This window comes from Schistocerca serialis, chromosome 3 (genome assembly GCF_023864345.2).
Source record: "Schistocerca serialis cubense isolate TAMUIC-IGC-003099 chromosome 3, iqSchSeri2.2, whole genome shotgun sequence".
NCBI lineage: Eukaryota > Metazoa > Arthropoda > Insecta > Orthoptera > Acrididae > Schistocerca > Schistocerca serialis.
Window position 1 is genome coordinate 86773308 of NC_064640.1, and position 26184 is coordinate 86799491.

The 26184-nt window shown below is 39.1% G+C and overlaps 1 protein-coding gene across 1 annotated transcript in view; it reads left to right on the forward strand.

Annotated features, from left to right (window-relative positions):
• The window catches only part of LOC126469752 (leucine-rich repeat-containing protein 40-like), a 214873-nt gene that overhangs the window by 78162 nt on the left and 110527 nt on the right, over positions 1-26184 (forward strand). The window contains exons 3-4 of the mRNA XM_050096966.1: positions 13024-13227; positions 20463-20586. Coding sequence (XP_049952923.1) covers positions 13024-13227; positions 20463-20586 — 328 coding nt within the window. The remainder of the gene's footprint in view (positions 1-13023; positions 13228-20462; positions 20587-26184) is intronic.

Consider the following 26184-nt stretch of genomic DNA (forward strand, 5'->3'; position numbering starts at 1 on the left):
TGGTCTAAAATAAAAGCATTTTAAATTCATTTGTGACTGGTTGTGTTATTTACCAACATAAATTATTCAGTTCAGACAGTCTCCTGAGTGCAGTCTATTCTCTGGTGTGGTCCAGTGTTACCTCGTAATATTCAAGTGCTGTGGCTGCTATTCCAGTGCTGTGGCTGCAGGCGATGAGGTACAGCGATTGGTGTACACAAGCTGTTTGGGAGGCAGAACATTAAGCTGACATCTCTGGTGTGCAGGCAGTGTGTTGACAGCAGCAGGAAAGAATCTCATGTTGTCTGCATTGCAGGGTGATGGGCAGCTATGGTTGCTGGACATTGGGCTGCATCATGTTCCAGGACTCAGAGCATAGTATTCTTCTGTTGATGCCCTGTTGAGGGCAAGTGTGGCTGGACCCTTTATACGAGGGCAGTTCAATAAGTAATGCAACACTTTTTTTTCTGAAACAGGGGTTGTTTTATTCAGCATTGAAATACACCAGGTTATTCCCCAATCTTTTAGCTACACAACACTATTTTTCAACGTAATCTCCATTCAATGCTATGGCCTTACACCACCTTGAAATGAGGGCCTGTATGCCTGCACAGTACCATTCCACTGGTCGATGTCGGAGCCAACGTCGTACTGCATCAATAACTTCTTCATCATCCGCGTAGTGCCTCCCACGGATTGCGTCCTTCATTGGGCCAAACATATGGAAATCCGACGGTGCGAGATCGGGGCTGTAGGGTGCATGAGTAAGAACAGTCCACTGAAGTTTTGTGAGCTCCTCTTGGGTGCGAAGACTTGTGTGAGGTCTTGCGTTGTCATGAAGAAGGAGAAGTTCGTTCAGATTTTTGTGCCTACGAACACACTGAAGTCGTTTCTTCAATTTCTGAAGAGTAGCACAATACACTTCAGAGTTGATCGTTTGACCATGGGGAAGGGCATCGAACAGAATAACCCCTTCAGCGTCCCAGAAGACTGTAACCATGACTTTACCGACTGAGGGTATGGCTTTAAACTTTTTCTTGGTAGGGGAGTGGGTGTGGCGCCACTCCATTGATTGCCGTTTTGTTTCAGTTCGAAGTGATGAACCCATGTTTCATCGCCTGTAACAATCTTTGACAAGAAATTGTCACCCTCAGCCACATGACGAGCAAGCAATTCCGCACAGATGGTTCTCCTTTGCTCTTTATGGTGTTCGGTTAGACAACGAGGGACCCAGCGGGAACAAACCTTTGAATATCCCAACTGGTGAACAATTGTGACAGCACTACCAACAGAGATGTCAAGTTGAGCACTGAGTTGTTTGATGGTGATCCGTCGATCATCTCGAACGAGTGTGTTCGCACGCTCCGCCATTGCAGGAGTCACAGCTGTGCACGGCCGGCCCGCACGCGGGAGATCAGACAGTCTTGCTTGACCTTGCGGCGATGATGACACACGCTTTGCCCAACGACTCACCGTGCTTTTGTCCACTGCCAGATCACCGTAGACATTCTGCAAGCGCCTATGAATATCTGAGATGCCCTGGTTTTCCGCCAAAAGAAACTCGATCACTGCCCGTTGTTTGCAACGCACATCCATTACAGATGCCATTTTTAACAGCTCTGTACAGCGCTGCCACCTGTCGGAAGTCAATGAAACTATACAAGACGAAGCGGGAATGTTTGAAAATATTCCACAAGAAATTTCCGGTTTTTTCAACTAAAATTGGCCGAGAAAAAAAAAGTGTTGCATTACTTATTGAACTGCCCTCGTATACTACTTTATACTACTGGTAAGGTGGCAAAGTGTGGGACCACCCTGGGTTCTGGCGACAACGGATGCTTCCACCTCATTGGTGCGGCGCTGAACAATGCGGACCTGACATCACATAAATGCCCACCTGTTGGATGATGACAAGCTGATTTGTGCATGCGTAAATGCTACTGCCCCCTGCTAATTTCACACTATCAGTGGTGTCATTTTGCCACACCAAATTGTCTGGAATGGTACAACTACTGTGTGCAACTGGACTGTAATACTCCCTTCAGGCTGATTCTGCCTGAGCACATGTAGCCTGTCATCATCACAAGCACAGTTGCAAAGCTGTTGACTGTGCAATCCATTGGACAGCACCCAACTTTGGATGTGGTTTGACTCCAACCTGGTGCTGCACTGCTGCTTCTAGGTTCCATGAATAATTTTACTGTTGCAAATACGCTTCTCAAGTTTGCTGCTCGATCGTATTGTGTAACTCGCAGAATATTTCATTGATGCAACTGCTCGACATCATCAGGTGGTGGTAACTGCTGCTGTCACTGCTGCAAGGCACGACTGATGGTAATCGCATGGCAGTGTCAAAATTTATCATGCCGGGAGTGGGCAATATGCGTGTGCAAGAAGACGCTCGTAGCTGGAGGAAAGCGGCGCCCCCAGCAGGGAGCCACAGAAAGGCCATCTGTGCGTGCACTATGGACAATGACTGTGCTGCCGGATGCTCCTGTGGTTAAAGTCTAAACTAAATCTCAGTTGCACGTTGCGTCACGTGATGAATCGGAAGTTCTTGTTTTCCCCGTTTTGATTTAATGGCAGCCAGTGCTGGATTCCAGGTGGCGCTTAGTTGAAAACCTGCATCCCTGTTGATAAGATTGTCCGCCATACGGATATGTATGGCCTCCTTAACAACATAATACCAGAAAGATGATGCCGGGGATAAAATTTCCGTCTGTTTGTAAAGCATACAATGTCCCGCATCGAGGCAATGCTTAGCTACCAATGATTTATCAGGTTGCCCCAGGCATGTATGACGATGGTGTTCGATGCAACGTTCTTGCACGGTTCAGCATGTCTGTCCAATATAAGATTTTCCACATTGGCATGGGATTTCATACACACCACATTTCCTAAGGCCAAGGTCATCTTTGACCGAGCATAATAAATTCTTCAATTTTGCTGGTGGCCGAAAATACACTTGACATTGTGCTTTTTGAGGATTCTTTCAAGTCCCGAAGATATGCCGCCAAAATAGGGCAAGAACGCTGTTGCAGTGGGTGCCTCCACATCTTCATTTACATCTCTGCTTAGAGTTTGCTTAGGACGGAATGCATGGCGTATCTGCCTATCGAAATATCCATTCTGTTGGAATACCGTTCTCAGGTGTTGTAGCTCCTGAGGTTGACTGTCGGATCTGAGACTACATGTGCTCTATGCACCAGAGAGTGTAGGACACTACTGCGTTGCTTAGGGTGATGGCAACTTGTGGCCTGCAAATATAGCTCCGTATGAGCTGATTTGCAATAGATGCTGTGTACCAACAGCTTTTCTTCTCACTATGATATCCAGGAATGGTAATATGTCATCCTTTTCCACTTCCATTGTGAACTATATATTGGGATGGAGCACGTTCAGATGCCAGAAAAACACAGGTAATGTCTCTATTCTGCAGGGCCACACCACAAAACTATCGTCTACATACAGCCAGAAACAGGAAGGTTTGAGACTTTCCGACTGCAGTGTTTTTTCCTCAGTCTTCCATAAAATAGTTGGCCACCATGGGAGACAGAGGACTTCCTATGGCAACACTGTCCACTTGTTCGAAATACTGGTCATTGAATAAGAAATAAGTTGAGGGAAGCATGTGTTTAAATAATGCCACAATGTCTTTCTCAAACTGCCTGCTGATAAGATCTAAAGAATCCTGCAGAGGTGATTAGTAAACAAAGATATAACGTCAAAGCTTGTAGCTTAAGTGTCTTCAGGTGACCTATGAAGGCCTCTGAATTCCGGATATGGTGATCACAGTTTGAGGGGCCTCAACAGTGTAGTAAGATGTTTGTCCAGAAAATAAGTAGGGGCTCTAATGTTGCTCACTACTAGGAGTCCCATCCTTGTGTATCTTGTGTAGGCCGTACAGTCTTCGGGAACTGCAGCCTGTTGGCATAGGCTTTTGGTCACTTTAGAAGGAATAGAACTCTTCTTGAGAAGATCTAATGTTTTTCTCTGGATTTTGCCAGTCAGATCCTCTCTTAGTTTGTGATAGGCGGGATCGTTCTAGCAGTGCCTCCATCTTGCTGTTGTATTCAACTCTTGAGAGGACGACGGTGGCGTTCCCCTTGTCGGCAGGTAAAATGGCGAGTTCTTTGTCTGCTATCAAGTCTTGCAGAGCCTTCCTTTCTGCTGAGCTGATGTTGAACTTGCTCAGTGGGGCTCTTGTTAAAATTCTGCAGGTGTCCCTCCTAACGTCTTCTGACATGGCTACAAGCCAGGCAATTATGCTGGCCACATGCGGCCCACCAGTCAGAGGCTCATCATACCCTGGCCTGCCTGTTTTGCTATGTCCTCGGGGGCCACCATTGGTTGAGGCTGTCACTCCCTTTGGTTCCTAATGCCTACCGACATCATGACCGGTTCTACAACCATGCACTCTGTCAGTATCCTCGCATCATGGACTGTCCTACTGGTAGACCATCACCTCCCAGCTGACACTGATGGCCGCCGCTGCCGCTGCCACTGCCAGCTCGTCAGGCTACTGGTGCTGCCAGATTCACTGGGTGGCTCACCCTCTCGCCACAAAGTCAATTGCCAAACATCTGCCAATGCCGCCATTGCCTACAGCAACATTGCCATCAATGAGCTACCAATGCTGACAGTCGCGCCCTTCTTGCCCCGGTGCTGTTTGCATGCTGTGCCCTCCCGAGGATCACCGTGAGCCAGCTGCACCCATGTCGCAGTACTGTGCCAGGTGTCAACCAGATTCAGAAGAGCTGTCAGTATTGCCGTACCATATTATGTACTGTTAACTATTGTCACTGGGAACTGGTGTTCACTTGCAGTGTCTTTGCTACCATGCAAGGACATAAAATTTATCCTTTATAATATCATTAGCACCACCATAATTATCCTCCTGTGATGACTGAATGATAGTTGGAGTGTGTAAACTGTGAGCCTGGAGACGTACAATCAAGCTTTCAGAAAAATATCATCTACGTAATCCTGAAGATAGCAGTAGTGTATAAACTCTCACATGATCAACCTACCAGCATCTGCATCTATGTCGCTGACAAGAATAACACACAGAAGACTGGAAAATAAGATTGAGGATCAGTTGGGTCGCTATCAGTTGGGCTTGGAGAGGGGCAGTTCTGAAGTTGTGCTAGATGATGGAAGCGAGTCTTATGAAAAATCAGGAGACTCTTTTGAACCTAGAAAAAGTGTTTAACAATGTAAAATGTTACAAGATATTTAAAATTTTCAGAAAATAGTGTAAACTAGAGGGGAAAACTTATAATTTACAGTATGTACAAGAACAAAGTAGGAACACTAAGAATGGAAGCCCAAGAGCTAAGTGCTCAGCTTAAAAAGCTTGTGAGAAAGGGATGCAATCTTTCTCCTCTCTTGTTCAATTCAAACATCAAAGAAGCAATGGTGGAAATAAGAGAGGTTCAATAGTGAGATTAAAATTCAGTGTGAAAGGATATCAGTGATAAGCTATACTGATGCCATTGCAATTCTCAGTGAAATTAAGGAAGTGTTATAGGACATGTTGAATGGAATGACCAGTCTGCTGAGCAGATAGTGTGAATTGAGAGAGAACTGAAGAAAGATAAAAGTGATTGAGGAGTAGCAGAAATGAGATTTGTAGTATTGTATCATATTGATACTGCCGGAACAAGAACCTCCAAGATTCCTGTTGGCACTGTGAGCAATGCTTTGAACATTGCCACCAATGAAAATTCTCCGGGCCGCTGACCAATGAAGACATCCAGGATGGTGTTATAAATGATGAGCATCTGAGTACCAGTCTTCTAATTCAAGATTACTTCTAGTCAAGATCACTTCCGCGTCGCTAGTTGGTGCTGATCATTACACAGAGTTGTTAATAGCAAACATTCAGTGTACATAGACACATGCTCATGTCAGGTCTCTGCTTATAGCTTGCTGCATCTGCCACAAGTTAACAGTGTAGCACTTCTTCATTCACAAGTTGAGTAAAATATATTCATTTAACCATTAACTCATGAGGTGACTCTTTTGTAACCTGTACTATGGGGTGGGGTCTCTAGCTCCCCTAGGTTTAATGTGAGATTTAAAGCACAATTCATTTGAAATTTTTAATTTAAGTTAAATATCAATTAATTGCACAGTTATTTAAGTATTTTTTAAATACTCTTTGTTGATTTTGTTGTACTAAATAAAGCCTGCAGTATTTAACTTTTTATCACAGAACATCACATGCTTTTGTGTTTTTTTAGATAGTATATATGAATTAATTGTTAGAGAACCAAATTTTAAATTCTGAAAAATTGTAGTATTTGTAACAAGTAAATATGCACATAAAACTAAACTCTAGCCTTTAAAAACTGCACCCAATAGATACAGAAATAAAGTATGCAGTACTATACTGCAGAAAACAAATATGTAGATAATGAGATATATTCTAGGAGATTCAACGGTTGTCAGTAACATATGTCAGCAACAAACAAAAAAGACAATAATGCAGCCAATGGCAAAAAATTATAGCATTGTCAATTTAAGGACAGTCTGAAAAGTGTATAAGCATTCTGCCAGAATTTACCTCGAGCGAGTTTGAAAATTTTTATGCAGTCTGAGAGACTACACCTTGTGAAGTAAAGTGTACTTTTGTGTCAACATCCCTTTTGCTTGGCTGTCTAAATTCCTAAAGTGACAGGTCTTTTGGCTACCCTGCACCCATTTATCCTTTACAGTGAGGATGCAATATTTGGTTCTTCAGAACAGAACAGTTACTGAATAGCATCGTAATAAGATTGACAGTAAAATTAGCATCAAAATAGGAGGCTACTAAGGCCAAAAGCTGAAGGAATTCAGCTACTTGGAAGTGAAATAACATATGGTAGATGAAGCAAGAAGACATAAAAGAAATTTCTAATATTCGACATTCAGAGCCTTGCATTGTGTGCAAGTGTATCGCGGACTGCGGAAAACCAGGAAAAGAAGGGGACTGAAGTTTTTGAGATGTGATGCTGTATGACTGTGGTGAAAGTTAAGAGAACTAATAAAAAATGAGTAGGTTCTCCACAGAATTGCTGAAGAAAGGAGTATGTGGAAAATCTTGACGAAAGGAATGGTCAGGATGATAGGACATCTGTTAAGACAAGGAATACCTTCCTTAATACTAGAGGGAGCTGTAGAGAGTAGAAACTGTAACAGGAAGACAGAGATTGTAATATATCTAACAGATAATTGAGGACAGTATGGAAAGGATGGATTGCTAATCACCACATAGAGGAGGCACTGCGGCTCAGACAGGCACAATGAAAAGAATGCTAGAAATGTCCAGTTTTCACACTGTCCTTCATCATAAGTAACACACACACACACACACACACACACACACACACACACACACTCACACACGGCCACTGCCATCCCCGGGCATGAAGGCCCAACTTGCTGCTTGCTGCCAAGATTTGGGACTTAGTGGCCAGAGATGTGACCAGAGATAACACTGGACATGTGTATGAGAGATGTGCTTGTGTGAATGTGTCTGTATTTTGTACTTACGAGGGACGTAGTTTGAAAGTTTAACATTTCTAGCATCCATTGTCACTGTGCCTCACTGCATCTCAATGCCTTCTGTATGTGGTGGGTAGCAATCTATTCTTTTCATGGTGTAAGTAACTGAGGATGTTGACTGTAAGTGCTATTCTTTGGTGAATAGGTCTGCACTGGTGAGGACGTTTTAGCTGACCACATAAAACCAGTTTCCTCATTGTACTACAGTACCACTGTATCCTGAAAGAATGACATGTGTTTGGTCTCCACAACTGCCCATTAGTAGCAATTTCTGTGAAGGATACCTGCAGTTCATAAAAATTGTGACCATTGAAGACAGCATGGACTGTCCCCTTAGCATAATAGCTCTTTTTCCATGCTGGAACACGTTCCTCAAACACTGATTCTTAAGTGCACTTGCAATATTAATATAGATAGTTACATGGCATTTGCACTGTGGAACTGATTTCTCTTACCTTGGGTTGAAATAGCAATTATTTCTGAGACAGTTATTGAGCAGTCTGCTCCTGTATAATTTTTGGTATGCCATACTAATCTGATAATCAGGTATGAGGTGCTGTTTTTTAAGTTTTGTTGTTGGCTAGACTATTACGAATAATGTGCTGCAGAAGAATTTGAATATCTGAGAATATGCAAGGGGCAGAGTTCTGCCCATGCTTCACCACATTTCTCCTTGTGCATTCCAGTAAGACAATGCCTTTTTATGTATTACTTGGCCTGTGCAAATGCTCTTCACAACATAGACTTACCTGTTGTCTGTCAGATTTTGAGTTGCATATGGGATAAGTCTTGTTAGTGATGGGCTAAGTGGTGATCATCAACAGTTAATATAAGTGAAATAGGTTGGTGGACCATGTCCAAATCACAGATCAGAGTGCAGAAAATGGGGTTCAGCATTAACAACCTTAACAACCTTAACAAGCCGTATGTGGCAGTACTTCTTACAGTAAGAGGTTTTACCCAGTATGGGTGGTGTCATGTGTTGGAACCGAGGAATATTTCTGGAACTCTGCAGGCAGTTCTTTGGACTCGAGTCTTGATACAAAGAAAATTGATTGAAGGGGTATGATGATAGTTGTCTTACAAAGGCAAACACACTATGGGTCTCAAATTTGGATGAAATTTCAGGCAGATATTTGTCATTGGAGGAGGAGGAGGAGGAGGAGGAGGAGGAGGAGGAAGAAGAAGAAGAAGAAGAAGGGGAGGAGGTGGGAACAGTAGCCACCTGTTTCAGCTTGTGGCTGTAACTTCAGAGAAAATCAACATACAAGTTTCCTGTGATGTCTAATTCATAATGTCTATAATGACATTTTAAGACATTCCATCCAAACATGAAATGTGAAATGAGTGATCCGGTGATTGAATTTGTAGAATTTGAATCAGTCATTGATCCTTCTGGTCAAAGACTGATACAAATTCTGCAGATCCATCCAAACACTTGATAAATCAGAATGTATATGCTGAAATTAAATTAATGTTAAGGAATAATGTAGTTCAAATATATTAAGGAAAATTGTGGTAGAATGTAAATATTTGGGGATAAAGAAAACTCACCAAATAGCAGAAGCGTTGAGTTGTCGACAGACAGAAAAAAGAAAACTTGCTAGGTTTTATAATAAGTTATTTGTTGAGCTAGAGTCTATGCCTGTTGCCAACTTTGTGCTTCTGCTATTCTATGAGTGGTCTCCCTTGCTCCAAAATAATGCAGTTCAGTTTTATTATAATAAACAAATTCAGGTTTATTGTTATCTGTAATTTTGAAATTCTTTTAATCTAACTTCTAATGAAATGAAAACATGGAGATCATTGATATTTATAATTTCTGCCATATAAAATGAATAAAACTATTTAGAAATGTGAAATTCTAAATTCTTCAAAAAGTATATTTTATGTAATTTTTTTCGTCAAAATCAACCACTAGACTTGAACCCACATTCAAATAGTAGTAGTAGTAGTAATAATAATAATAATAATAATAATAATAATAATAAATATACACAATAAATATACACTAAATATACACACTAGGCAGAGATCAGAACCAACCAACACACAGAAGAAACCCACAAAACCAGCATGGCAACACAGGCTACAGATCAAAATAGAAAAACTGAGAAAAGACATCGGACAGCTAACACAATTTATAAGAAATGAAATCTCGGAAAAAAAACGAAAAAGGTTAGGTAAAATCTCACAACAAGAAGCGACAGAGCAATTAGACGAAAAGAAGCAGAAATTACAAGCATTAGCCAAACGACTCAGAAGATACAAAAAAAGTGAAAATAGAAGGAAACAAAACCAAACATTCAACACAAACCAAAAGAAATTTTACCAGACAATAGATAACACACACATTAAAATAAACAATCCACCAAACATAACAGACATGGAACACTTCTGGAGCAACATATGGTCAAACCCGGTACAACATAACAGGCATGCACGGTGGATACAAGCAGAAACAGACACATACAAGATGATACCACAAATGCCTGAAGTGATAATTTTGCAACATGAAGTCGCCCAAGCAATTAATTCTACTGACAATTGGAAAGCCCCTGGAAATGACAAAATAGCAAATTTCTGGTTAAAGAAGTTCACCTCAACACATTCACATCTAACTAAATTATTTAACAGTTACATTGCAGACCCATACACATTCCCTGATACACTTACACACGGAATAACATATCTGAAACCTAAAGATCAAGCAGACACAGCGAACCCAGCTAAATATCGCCCCATAACATGCCTACCAACAATATACAAAATATTAACTTCAGTCATTAAACAGAAATTAATGACACATACAACACAGAACAAAATTATAAATGAAGAACAAAAAGGCTGTTGCAAAGGAGCACGAGGATGTAAAGAGCAACTGATAATAGATGCAGAGGTGACATATCAAGCTAAAACTAAACAAAGGTCGCTACACTACGCATACATTGATTACCAAAAAGCTTTTGATAGTGTACCCCACTCATGGTTACTACAAATATTGGAAATATACAAAGTAGATCCTAAATTGATACAGTTCCTAAACATAGTAATGAAAAATTGGAAAACCACACTTAATATCCAAACAAATTCAAATAATATCACATCACAGCCAATACAGATTAAGCGTGGAATATACCAAGGAGACTCATTAAGTCCTTTCTGGTTCTGCCTTGCTCTGAACCCACTATCCAACATGCTAAATAATACAAATTATGGATACAATATTACTGGAACATACCCACACAAAATCACACATTTGCTATACATGGATGATCTAAAACTACTGGCAGCAACAAATCAACAACTCAACCAATTACTAAAGATAACAGAAGGATTCAGCAATGATATAAATATGGCTTTTGGAACAGACAAATGTAAGAAAAATAGCATAGTCAAGGGAAAACATACTAAACAAGAAGATTCCATATTGGATAACCACAGCGACTGCATAGAAGCGATGGAAAAAACGGATGCCTATAAATATATAGGATACAGACAAAAAATAGGAATAGATAATACAAATATCAAAGAAGAACTAAAAGAAAAATATAGACAAAGGCTAACAAAAATGCTGAAAACAGAATTGACAGCAAGAAACAAGACAAAATCTATAAATACTTATGCTGTACCAATATTGACCTACTCATTTGGAGTAGTGAAATGGAGTAACACAGACCTAGAAGCAGTCAATACACTAACACGATCACAATGCCACAAATATAGAATACATCACATACATTCAGCAACAGAAAGATTCACATTAAGCAGAAAGGAAGGAGGAAGGGGATTTATCGACATAAAAAACCTACATTATGGACAGGTAGACAATTTAAGAAAATTCTTTCTAGAACGAGCAGAAACTAGCAAAATACATAAGGCAATCACTCATATAAATACATGGGCTACACCACTGCAATTTCATAACCACTTCTACAACCCTTTAGATCACATAACATCAACAGACATGAAGAAAGTAAATTGGAAAATGAAAACACTACATGGCAAGCACCCGTATCATCTAACACAGCCACACATCGATCAAGACGCATCCAACACATGGCTAAGAAAAGGCAATATATACAGTGAGACAGAAGGATTCATGATTGCAATACAGGATCAAACAATAAACACCAGGTATTACAGCAAGCATATTATTAAAGATCCCAATACCACAACAGATAAATGCAGACTTTGTAAACAACAAATAGAAACAGTAGATCACATCACAAGCGGATGTACAATACTAGCAAATACAGAATACCCCAGAAGACATGACAATGTCGCAAAAATAATACATCAACAGCTTGCCTTACAACATAAACTTTTAAAACAACACATTCCTACATACAAGTATACACCACAAAATGTACTGGAGAATGATGAATACAAATTATACTGGAACAGAACCATTATAACAGATAAAACAACGCCACATAACAAACCTGACATCATACTCACCAATAAAAAGAAGAAATTAACACAACTAATCGAAATATCCATACCCAATACAACAAATATACAAAAGAAAACAGGAGAAAAAATTGAAAAATACATCCAACTGGCTGAGGAAGTCAAAGACATGTGGCATCAGGATAAAGTTGACATCATACCAATTATACTATCAACTACAGGAGTCATACCACACAATATCCACCAGTACATCAATGCAATACAGCTACATCCAAACATATATATACAGCTACAGAAATCCGTAATTATTGATACATGTTCAATTACCCGAAAGTTCCTAAATGCAATATAACACATACCGTACAGTTAAAAGTAAGTGACGCTTGATCAAGGTCCGCGTCACTCCATTTTTAACCAGACTTAACGTCTGAGAAAGTGAAGATGATGATAATAATAATAATAATAATAATAATAATAATAATAATAATAATAATAATAATAATAATAATAATAATTATTATTATTATTATTATTATTGTTATTATTATTATTATAACAGCAGAGCCCACAAGACTGGCTCACCATGTGGTTAGTCATTAGGACTTGGCCAACACTGATATGTTGATTTCCTCCAAAATTACAGACTGTAGAGCCAAAGGCCAAAATATTTGTACACTTTATTTTGATGATGACACTGAATTTTTGTGCAAAAGTTTTACTAAATTTGTGAGCCACAGTTGGTGACCACCTCTTGTTGGTCTGCAACATACACTGTTAATCTGCACAGTAATCATATGTTGGCTGAATTTTGCACTTTTCTGATGACTCCTTTGTGGTGAGATATTTTGTTTGCACATTAATATATATTGGGTCATTTCCTTTTAATTAAAACACTAGTTAACTGAAACAGTATTTTACTTCATAAAAACAATCACTACTGTTCAACAATAGATGTAGCTGAGTCCTTTATGCAAGATTCAAGATGATTCCTCTTTTATGTTTTATCATTTAATGGGTTATGTTTACTGAAAATTGGCTTTGTATTCCATTTAAGTCTCATTGCTCACCTTTTCTAATGTGCAGCTTTCGTACAACAGTCTGCAGTCACTCCCCAAGGAAATGGGCATGCTGCGCAATTTGATGGAACTGTATCTTGACAACAATAAGCTGAAGACCGTACCTGAAGAGATGTCAAATTTGAAGAGTTTGCTGGTTTTAAATTTAGGACGTAATGAATTTGAGAGCATTCCATTTGATATTGCATGCTTAAATATGCTTCAAACTTTGGTAAGCTTATATGATTGATCCTTATTGCTACTTGAAGTTCTACAAAATCTCTGCAGCATCATTTTACAGTTTTAAATCATAGTTCAATCCTCATATTGAAAATACTAATGATCAATAATCTGTGTTTACTTTCTTTTTTAATTTGTTATTTGTAAGTAGTGGATATATAGTGTTGTTTATTTTTCTGAGTATCTGTTACAATCTGCACCTGACAGTGAATACACTCTTAAATCATGAATTGTACTTATTGTGTGAGGTATCCTTCTTGACATCACACACACTTCTTACATAACTGCATACATTTTTATGAAATTTACAACAGGTTCATGTAACAAGTTCCAAAGTTCTCTTCATTTTTTTAATTATCTGCATGTTGTATGTGACTATTGTGATTGATGTTACTGCCCGTCATGAGATGCTGATGAGACACTGTGAGTGTAACGTGTCATGGGTACTTTCTGCCTTGTATAAAGCAAATAACTTGAGGGATTCTAGTCTTTTCCCATCAAATGTTGGCAGTTTTCGTGTTGCTATATTGTTACAACAAAATATCATTAACCCATTCTATTATAGTGAGATTAAGTTTTACTAGTAAAAATGTCATGTCATATATAGCTCCTAATAAGGTGAAACCAAGAGATGGAAGTGTTGAGCAAAACAGATAAATTGTCATCTAGTCAGTTCTGACTGATATGCATTTAATGGTTTGTGTGATAGTTCATATGCAATGTCCAGACCTTAACTGACTCATGTCCTAGACTGATGTGACATTTGTGGCAATTGGTTTTCTTGGCGCTTGCTTGAAGATAACTCGCATAAAAACCACTCTCGATTTCACTTATCTGATTTGTTGAGCACTTGCTCATACGGCTTTATGAGACTGTTAGATTTAATTCTTTATACGTGCTAATCCCAATTTAATCTTGGAATTGGTGTTACCCAGTGTTGTTTTAATGCTATATGACACTAAATCTAGAAGACTACACAGTTTATAGCATCTTATCTTGCAAATAGCTGTTTCAGAAATAACATGTGAATTGAGACCTGATGCCTCATTTACTTGTACTGTATTATACATAGCTAAGTAGTAAGTTTAGTGTACCATGTTCTCACATTGAGGATTTTGCATTTAAAATAACTTGTTTCCTGTATACAGTGTTTCCATATGTGAAAAAAAGTTTTTGAAAGCATGCAGCTTGGAGTCCCTCATGTTTCAGCATAACAGATTAGTGGTTCCCCTTGTTCTTGGAGTGCCACCTTATTCTTTTTTAAATCTCATTCTGTAAACTGTGAATCACTGTGAAGTTTATGGCAGATAAGTTTATGGCAGAGATTACTTCTTAAGGTACGATGTATTGGGCTGCACCTCTGTGTGAGCTGTTATCCACCTACTTTTACCATTACATTTTCTGTTGTACTGATATTTAGGTGTGAAAGCCAGTGCTTGGAGGTTCCTAAGTGGACTCTCGTGAGAATTAAAACTTCTTTCTTTGAGTGTCAGATGGCTGCCGGCAAGGGTTTTCAACGTTCCTGTTAACCTCTCTCACCATTGCTAAAGTTTCTGATGCATATATCATACATTTTTGCTATGGAAACTAAGATATTATGGTGTCAAATAGCACACCACTTGCATGTCTGGAATATTAAATCCAAAGAAAACACTCTAAATGGTAGCTCTAAAGGAGAAACTGTAAAATCACTGTGAATGAATGAGAGTGGAATATGTCATCCTACATTGTTCATACTTGCTGCACTCTCACTTTTGACTACCCTAAAAGGTCTATTAAAATAATTAAGAGACTTTTAAAGAACTATGATATTTGTTGTTGACACACATGTATTAACAAACAATGCATAATCATATACATATATCAGACACAATAGCTGAACAGCATTATAATTTAACCAGGAAAGAGATCTCTTACAGATTGGTTGTCTGAAATGTTCATGGTGAACTTGTTGCATATGGTTTGTTGTCTTCCAGGTAAGCTTTGAACAATTTGGGAAAGAAAATCATTGTCTGAGAAACAGTGAAAAAAATTTTTTTCCCTGTATTTGATCATGTTTTATGGTGAATACGCATCAGACAAATACAGAAAGTAGTTAATTTCATATTCAAGCCTTAGTCAATCAGAATTAATTGTTCAGTATATAGTTTCTCAATCACAAACAATAATTTTGTAGTTAAATTACTTTGAAATAATTTGCTAAAATAAATTTTCATAATTTAAAGTGCTTCTATAACACACAGATGGAATTTGGAGTGAGCTAATAGAGGGCTCTGACTGATACGTTATACCTCAGTTTAAGCCCTTGTCCTTATCTTCTTAGTAAACATCCGGTTTTTTTCTAAAATATTCTGTTTAAAAAGTTATTCATAATTTTTCACATTCCAGAATGTTCCATTCTTAACTGGTGATTATTTACAAAATTCAGTCTCATAGTTCTGCAGCACTGATTTTTGTGATTAAAAAAATGCCCACACTCACTAGGAAAACTTGTTTGTTGACTAATTATTCAATCCAGAAAATTACATTTTTAGCCAATTTTGGTGCTTTTTTGTGAACCCCCATGAGAGTATACATAATTCCTATAATTTTCTAATTTTCCTGAGATCCAACCATGTATAAACATACTTACTCCTTTGCTCATTGTAATTTCATGTCTATTAATTTTGGTTTCTTTCTTGTTGAAAATCAAAAACATAACATATTTTAGTTGTTATTCATGTGCTCATCAATAAATAATTATGCAGAACAATACTTTAGTCAATCAGTGCCCAGTAGTTAAACTGGGAACATCCATGTGTAAATTTCATTGTGAACTTCGTTGAGTTAGTCAGTCTGCATTAAGTACCCAACTTCTGAACATCTCTTGATTGCTACCAATCAAAATGTGCAGCTAATTTGTTTCCTGGTCAGATTTCAGTAGTAAAATTGTACAGTACTGTGTAAACCATTTGTGGCAAAATATAATTGGTCTGAGAGTGGCCGATGTTAATTGAGCACTATGTAACTATGAACTATTATGTGGAAGAATTAATGGTATTTGCTACTCACTATATAGTGGGGATACTGAGTTGCAGATAGGCACCACAGAATGAGCTTTTGGCCAAGGGCTTTGTCAAAACTAGACATCCCCCCCCTCCCCTCACACACACACACACACACACACACACACACACACACACACACACACACACACACCTCTGGAAGCTGGATTTTCCATTGTTTGATATGGAAGAATTATGTATATGCAACATATTTGTGTAACTGTGATTTAATCTTCCACCAATGAAATGTGAAATTGTTTGTTGATGAGTGTAGCGTGCCATTGTGGTTTAAGTACTGAAACTTCTGTCTATTAAAAAGCTGATCATCATAAAATTGTGTTCAACAAATTTGAAGGAATTGAAAACTATGTGCTGCAGTATAGTGTACATTCTTGAACAAATGTAGTGTACATTCTTGAACAAATGTCAGTCTAACTCATAAAGCGCAAGTCACGATTCAGAACATTAAAGTGATATAAGACCACCAAAGGGGAATAAGCAGATCAGGTAAGTTACAAGGGAGTACCACAATGTCATTTACAGGTATTGATTGATGTTATCTTTTTGACAAGTCAGACGCATTCCTGATTGAAGAAAATGGGTGATGATGTCAAATGTTTGGAATTTTATACCAGTTTTACATTATAAGTTCGCCAAGAACACTTTCACAGGTTTTTAATTGGTTTACAAAAAAGCTGATTCTTGAATTTTGTGCCATTCCAGACAAATAATAGTGACATAAGCACTACATAAATAGATACTATTTGTTATTTCCTCAACCCCATGTGTCAAATTCATGGGTGTACAGAGGGGTAACGAATTAAAATGGGTCAGTACATTGATGACCTCTTCAAATATTCAGTTCTTTTTACTTTGAACTTGTTTTTCTTAGCTGTGGCAAGTATGTATATAAGAACATTCTCAAGCAAGTACAGGTTGTGATCAATGTATTTTAGTCTAAATACTCCACTGGTGTAATCATTAGTAGTGTAAGCAAACAGTTCAGTGAGAGGTAGACTTGAAAACCAGTAACACAGCACAGTGTGCCAAAACGTGATCACCAGTAAAGCCTGAAATATGATAAAAAGACAAGTCCATGTCTGAGCAACATCAGCTGTGGCATGTAGTATTTGAAGCAGATAAGGTACTGCAAGAATTGGACATGAAGAGTCTGTAGCGGCTTTCAGTTGCACTTAAAGGCTGTTCAACAGTTCACATTACAAGCTTATAGAGGTTGTATAGGGGACTTAGTAGTTAAAGTTTTCATAAGGAACCTGTGTCCAGATATGTATCATTTGGAGGTAAAATAAGTTTGTGTGCTTTACAGGTACTGCTTCACTGCTGTGGACCTAGTGTGCATCCGTGGAGCACAACTACTCTGCTAATTGTGAATGTACTAATTTGCCACTGTCATTGTTGTAGTTGAACAAAAATGATACATGATATACTGTGACAATCCGGCAAACATTCTCGATACATGCGCTGAATAGCTCTACCATTACAGACTGTACCGTGAAATGGGAGATTTGGAAGTGATCCAATCTTCAAACTTATTTTCTATCCATACTGTACATTTCTGGACATGAGTGCCCTATCAAAACATTATCTACTTAGTCCTCTCTACAATCCCTAGAAACCGTAACAAAAATTTTGGAGCACTGTGCATATGCATCCTCAGAGGAGCTACACTGCCCATGTCTCAGGTTACCTGGAGACCGCATGAAACTCTGATGTGTCATCTGTCCTGTGTTCACCAGGTGCTGGTACTAACATCGGTTTGGAGCCAAATTTATTGTTGTGGTTGGCTAACTGTAGTACTAGCTCCATGTTTGCATCATGTGTCCATAATATGCATCTGCATTGCCATCACTGTTGTAGTCTCGCTCTGGAACTAGCTTCATGTTTATAGTTCCAGTTTCTGGTTGGCATATGTGACTTAGAAGTTTAGAGGTATCTCTCATTGCCTTAGTAAACTGCAAAATGTGGTAGTTAATGAAAATTTGTTGTTGCTGTTTTCTACATAAACGGGCTTATGAAAGGTAGTATGAAATGTAGTTTTGAAAGTACTTCCTCTAGTGGGGAGTCATTTGTTTGATCAGGTCTCAACATCTTCGAAGCATATGCCCCTCAGTGCTCTTTTATGATGAGAGACCCCCCCCCCCCCCCTGCCTCCCCACTTTTTGCTGCAGAGTGATGCATTGGCTGTGATGGCTAAAGGTTTTATTCATCTGTGGATCACTTTTACAAGGAGATAGGCATAAATGATAGACATGGAGTGGATCCAGTCACAAGTTACTAACCACTTGAGAACTGTACCGTCTTTTTTCATGACTGGCAGTGGGACATGACACCCTAAACTTACTTCCTTCAATTTTTCATCGGTGGTTTAGTGGTTGGGATTTATTAGCTGACTGTGGAATGAATGTATTGCAAATGTGAAAAGTAATGACACTTTGATATTTTTGTATATTGGGAGTTTTTCAATGGCTTTTAAATGGTTATCTACAGGACAGACATTGTGTTTGTAAAGCATGTGGTGTAAGTACTCTACTTGTGCCTGGAAGAATTTGCTTTTGCATGAAGTGCAGTGTAACTCAGCTGCCTGCATTTTTTTAGAAAATCTGCATAGATCTGATAAGTGTTTAATAGACGCAGTAACAAATATATTATCCAAATACTTTATACATTATGATATTTCCCCGATTAATTCAGCAAGGTATTGTTGAAACAGTAGTGGTGCTGTAATGCTGTTGTTTTTGATATCATTAGTTTTGCTAGTGCTGCTGTTCACATTGCTAGTGCTGCTGTTCACATTGCTAGTGCTGCTGTTCACATTGCTAGTGCTGCTGTTCACATTGATAGTGCTGCTGTTCACATTGCTAGTGCTGCTGTTTCGGTAGCTAATGGCAGTGTCGTACATGCTGTTGTAGAAACTGAAGTATTTTTTAATTCATACTTGAAGTCCTTTTGTCTCATTGCCAATTTTCTAGCCATGGATTAGATATTTGTTGAACCACTTGTAAGCAAATACATGTAGTGGTTACTGTTTCCAAGTCCCAATACAAGCACAGCTATCATAGTTGGTGGTATAGGTAAAAGGTCCAATGAGAGTCACTTTTGAAAATCAGAAACCCAGCACAGTACATCACAGCGGGATCACCAGTGGAACTCTAACTGCAATCCAAAGACAAGTTCAGATCACAGATATCTCAGTTGCAGAATACAATACCTAAAGCAGATGAGATGTGGTGTGCATGAAGTTGCCTTTGGCTGCACGTATAAATAGCTGCAGATGAGAGGCACGAGTCAGTTTACAGTGCCATATACATGGCTGGGAGACCATGTTAAATTCTATTGCAAAATTCTTTGCTGTGTTTTCATAGGGCATGTACTAGTCTTAGGTTGGAAGCATCCTGGTGGTTGTGGTTAACTAATTCTGGAACTAGTTACATGTTTACATCTTCTGGCTATAAATGTCTTGGCAGCACACACACTGTTATTGCAGATTGTCTTCATATTTTTTTAAAATTTAATAAACTGTAAAGTGCTTTAATTTATGGAAGCTTTCAGCTCACAACTTTATAATTAAATTGTAAAAAAGTGTGAAATGTAGTTTTCAATTCGTTGTCCACAGGATCAAAGATCACACTTTGTTTGTCTGTTCAGTTTATTATTTGGGGCAAAGGAACCAAACAGTTTGGTAAGAAACAAATCATCTTCTGTGTAAATGAAAGGCAAATATTGTTTTTGCAAATACTCTGTGACAAGGAAAACAGAAACAAAACTTTCATTGGTGCCATGTTCTTAAATATGTTGTCATTTATGATGTTTTGCTTGTGTGTGTGTGTGTGTGTGTGTGTGTGTGTGTGTGTGTACTTTGCTTATTTATCTGTCTCCCTTGTGGATTTGACAATTACTTGAAAAACTTGTTTTTGCATGTTATTTGTGAATGTTCAAACATCTGGTGCCTTTGAATCTTGTAAAGCTATGAGAAAACTGTTACATGGAGTATCTGTGACACTTCAGTGAAGTATTTTGTAGTATTTGTATTATTTTTCCAATTAATCTGGCTTTGTTTTGTTTAACATTTATAGTGTATATATTGTGTTGTTCTGTTATTTATCTGGAAATTCCTGTTGGTTTCATAATTTCTGTAAGTACTGCAGTGGGCTGCTATTTGCAGGACGTCAGCTTCAACAGTCTGACATTCCTTCCTCCTGGAATTGGCTTTTTAACACATCTAACATCTTTGGATCTATCTCATAATCAACTCACCGAGATTCCTCCAGACCTTGTCAATCTTCTTGGTTAGTATGGTGCAAAGTAGAATTTACACAATAACTATTCTTTTTGCATTGTACAAAACATTAATGACTTCCCCCATAATCTCAGCTTGTTGTTTGTGAATGAATTGTAAATTCTGTAAATAAATATTTGGTAGAAGGGACCATGCATAGATTTGTGTGTGTGTGTGTGTGTGTGTGTGTGTGTGAGAGAGAGAGAGAGAGAGAGAGAGAGAGAGAGAGAACTGTGTACGCATGCTTTTCTGTTTTTTGTTGGACAGCCTGTATACTTGTTTCCCATGTTGTTGACTCATTAGGGATATTCCCAAGTGTGTACAAGTATTTGTACATATAGTGTTATGTGGTGTTTCTTAATCATTGTTAATACTTCTGTTCCTGTATCATAGAAATTGACTGACTCTTTAAAATGTTAATATATACATAGGAAAATCCAGGAAGGAATAATGAATTAATGATAATATCATGAAAAGAATAAATTGCCACCCACCATATAGTGGAAATGTTGAGTCGCAGACAGGCACAACAAAAAGACAGCTAAACAAGTAAGCTTTCAGCCAAAAAGCCTTGTTCTGAATGAGACAACACACCACACACACACACACACAAAAAAAAAACTGCAACTCCCATGCACATGACCACTGTCTCTGGCTGCCGAGGCCAGACTGCAAGCAACTACACATAATGGGAGAAGCAGTCTGCCTTGTGGGGTTAAGGGGGAGGCTGGGAGTGGGAAGGGATAGCAGGATAGGGATGGGGGGACAGTAAAGTTCTGCTTGTGGGAGCATATAGGGACAAGATAGAGAGAGGGTAGAGAAGCTAGGTGCAGTTGGAAGGATAGACGGAGAGTGAAAGGGGGGGGGGGGGGGGGAGGCGGACAGGTAGAAAACAAGAGAAGTAAAAAGACTGTGAGTGAGTTGGTGGAATAGAAGGCTGTGTAGTGCTGGAATGGGAATGGGGAAGGTGATAGGCGAGTAAAGGACAATGACTAATGGGGGGGCCAGGAGAGTTACTGGAATAAAAGATATATTGCAGGGAGAGTTCCCACCTGCGACATTCAGAAAAGCTGGTGTTGGGAGGAAGGATTGAGACAACACAGGCTGTGAAGCAGTCAATGAAATGAAGAACATCATGTTGGGCAGCATGCTCAGCAACTGGGTGGTCCAGCTATTTCTTGGCCACAGTTTGACGGTGGCCGTTCATGTGGACAGACAGCTTGTTAGTTGTCATACGCACGTAGAACACAATATAGCGGTTGCAGTTTAGCTTGTAGATCACATGCCTTTGATGGAATACGTAATGCTTGTGACCGGAGTGGAGTAGGTGGTGTTGGTGGGAGGATGTATGATACAAGTCTTGCATTTAGATCTATTACAGGGATGTGAAGGTTGTGTAGGGATGGACAAGGATGTTGTGTAGGTTCAATGTGTGGTGCAATACCTCTGTGGAAGGGGTGGAAAGGATAGTGGGTGGGACATTCTTCATTTCAGTACACAATGACAGGTAGTCGAAACGATGATGGAGAATGTGATTCAGTTGCCCCAGTTTTGGGTGGTACGGAGTCAAAAGGGGAATGCTCCTCTGTGGTGGGACAGTATGACTTTGGAAGGTGGTGTGTGATTGGAGAGATAATGCACAGGAGGTTTTTCTGTACAAGGTTGGGAGTGTAATTACAGTCTATGAAGGCCTCAGTGAGATCTTTGGTTTGTTTCAAGAGGGACTGCACATCACTGCCGACTCAGTACCAACCTGGACTGGAGAACTGAATCACATTCTCTACCAGGGTTTCGACTGCCTCTCGTACCCTGAAATGAGAAATGTCCTTTTCACTGTCCTTCCCATCCCTCCCACAGTGGTATTCCACCACCCACCAAATCTCCACAATATCCTCACCTATCCCTACACAACCTCTGCTCCGAACCCCTTCCCTCAAGGCTCGTATACCTGTAATAGACGTACATGCAAGACCTGTCCCGTACATCCTCCCACCACCACCTGCTCCACTCCCATCACAAGCATCACCTATCCCATCAAAGGCATGTGATCTACAAGCTGAACTGCAAACAATGTTCTGCATTCTATGCATTCTATGTGGGCATGACAACCAATAAGCTTTCTGTCCAAATGAATGTCCACCGATAAACTATGGTCAAGAAACAGCTAGACCACCCAGTTGTTGGGAACTCCCCCTGCAATATATGTTACATTCTCGTGGCCCTCCTGGCCTCAACCTTCATTAGTCATTGTCCTTTACTCACCTGTCACCTTCCCTGTGCCCATTCCAGCACTACACAGCCTTCTATTCCACCAACGCACCCACAGTCTTCTCACTTCTCTCCTCCTCCCCGCCCCCCTTCCCCCCCCCCCCCCTTTTGGCCCTCCGTCTATTCACCTAGCTGCCCTACCCTCTCTCTATCTCACACCTATATGCTCCTACAAGCAGCACTTTACCGTTCTTGATCCCTTCCTTACTATTCCTCCCTCTCTTTGCCTCCTCCTTAACCCCACCACCTGGATTGCTTCTCCCACCATGCGCAGTTGCTCTCAGGCTGGCCTGAGCAGCGAGAGACAGTGGTCATGGGCATGAAGAGAAAGTGTGTGTGTGTGTGTGTGTGTGTGTGTGTGTTTTGTCTAATTCAGAAGGAGGCTTTTTGGTCAAAAGCTTACTTGTTCAATAGTCTTTTTGTTGTGCCTGTCTGTGACTCAACATATCCCCTATATGGTCAGTAGCAATCTTATTTCATAATTTGTTAGTATATACTTAGACTGAACATAAATTACTTTTGGCACTAGAACTTTAATAGCTTTATTTTATCATTCATGGCACATGCTGCAACTGAAGAAACCTCTAAGCAATAAATTTTGTAAATACTGTTTACCTAAGACTGTTACTTGACACAATTAACAATGGAATTAAAATTGAAATAATGGAACTGGTTCCATTATTGCACAAGATAAATTAGACATTTATGTACAGTAAAAAGTAGATGGTGTCTTATGGGAAAGAGTAACCAGATAACTTCTGTGAAAAGATGGGTGTTTGTAGCCAACATAGTGGCTCTTTCTCTGTTAAAGCATTTCTGAGACTGTTTCTTTTTTCTGCTTTTACTCTCTCTCTTATTCTTGATTTATATTATTTAGAATATTTGCTGGTGTACATTGAAAGAGATGTAAAATGATGACTAATTTTAAGGTAAATCATATATCCGAAAGTTACAGTCCATGGCCAACTTATTAGATGCACTGCACATTTTTAATGTTATTTGTAATAATTACGTGTTGAGTACTATATTTAATGTGATTAATCAGAAAATTTATGACGTTTATTCAGGGCAATTATGACATTCTTGAATTTTGTATCTATTGTTGCTATGTGACATTGGATTGTTGACAGTGTACAGGAAAGGACTTGTTCAGTGGCGCTCTCGCGTGTAACTGATGTAATACTTTGTTCGCTTTGATTATCAATTTCATAATATTGACATCACAAATGATTGTTTAACAGCCAGATGTTATAAATTGTGACCTTTAAAAATGGGTGAAAGAGGAGACATTGCACCACATAAAAAAGATGAGGTCAAAGCCCTCGTTAATACAAAAATGTATTCCAATCAGGAAATTTCATGAAGGTTGGAAATGTCAGAAGCTAGCGTGAGGGGTGTAAAGAAGAAAATTGATTCAGGTGAAGAACTGAGCCCCCAGAAGGAAGAATAAATGTGGAAGAAAACCAAGTTTCACCCCAAGTCACAAAGATTTCTCAAAAGAATTTGCCTAAAAAACAGATTTGCAACAATGAAACCAATAAAATCTCAACTGGAAGAGGCTGATATGAATGCATCTGAATGAACTTTTTGCGGAAAGTTGAAGGATATTGATTTTAAGGCCTGTTGACCCACTAGAAAACCAAAGTTAACAGCCACAATGAGAGCAAAGCATCAGAAGTGAGCTAAACTGGTGTGATACGGATGTGGACTTCTGGAGATCGGTAATTAAACTTTAAAATTATTATTTACGATATGATATAACTTATGAACATTTATTCATAGTATATTACTTATGTTTCTTGATTTTTACAGGTAAGCTTCCGCACTGAAAGCACGTTTGAAATTTTAACTAACAAATCTCAGTATGTGTGCCGTCGAACAGGAGAAAAATTTCGCCCCGATTGTATTATTCAGACTGTAAAACATGCAACTAAGGTGATGATTTGATCTGTTATCTGTGTGAAGGGTACAGGATGTCTTTGTGGTGAAAGACATAATGAGGCAAGACCAATACAAGGAAGCCCTGCAAAAATGGTTTATACCACAGCTCAGAGAATGGTTCCCGAATGGGGAACTATTTATTTTTATGCAGGCTGGAGCTCCCTGTCACACAGCCAGGTCAGTTAAATCCTTTCTGAAGGAACAAAATATCCCTCTGTTAGACTGGCCAGGTAATAGTCCTGACATGAACCGACACCCCCGGGATAACAAGGCCGCCCAGCAGTGTTGGTGACGTCACACTAAGCGGCCCATAGCCGACGCAGCAGTCCACGGACACCTCCGTACAAACGCGCCTGATGCTAACGACCTTCTGTCCGTCATACAGAAAGGAGCGAACTATAATTCGAACCAAAGACCAAATTATATCTATTCTTGTAAACAGCATAAAGGTTCATAACGATATACCGATTACATATACGGGCAGGAATAGGTTCTAGAACTCCTCTGAAAAGTGTTTATCTTCAGTACCAGAATGAACATCAAATTGTCAGGTTTTCTAAATAGAAAAGCATTTTGTTAGTAACAGACAGCAATAATGAGACTTGCAGTTGGTGATTTCTACGTGGAAAGGAAATAAGCTGTAGAGAGATTGAAAATGGTAAGTAAAGAGAGCCTCAGCCTTTTGCTCACATTCTTACATGTAATGCACTTGGATGTTTTTCATTTCCTTACCTTTCCTAACATTTTTAATATTGTTTCAAGAAGTGTATCTTCAATAGCAGAGTGAACTTCAAATTGGCAGGCTTTTCTTAAAGGAAAGAGCAGTCCCTTAGTATCACAGTGCAAGACAGAATCTTGTGTTCAGTGATGTCTACGTTAAAAGAAGAATATTTGATATCTATCTTTTGTTTCCATTCTTTATTACTGGGGATACACTTGTAAAAATTCTTGAAAAGAGCTGTCACCATGAACACATGAGTAAATTCACAATAGTCATGTGTTTTATGAGATAAAGCGAACGCTTGTTACCTTATTGTAAACGAAAGTTGTGAGGGTTTCGCTATGTATGACAGTGTTTAAGATAATTTACTTTCAGTGTAATAGCTTGAAAATGTTAAGTCCTGCTGTCAGTTGGCATTTGTATGCGAGTTTTAAAGCTAAATAGTGTTCTGACAATTATAAAATAGTGGCAAAGTTCCTCAATCGATTAAACTTATTCCTGCCCGTATATGTAATCGGTATTTCATTATGAACCTTTATGCTGTTTACAAGAATATATATAATTTGGTCTTTGGTTCGAATTATCGATTAGTTCGCTCCTTTCTGTATGACGGACAGAAGATCGTTAGAATCAGGCGCGTCTGTACGGAGATGTCAGTGGACTGCTGCGTCGGCTATG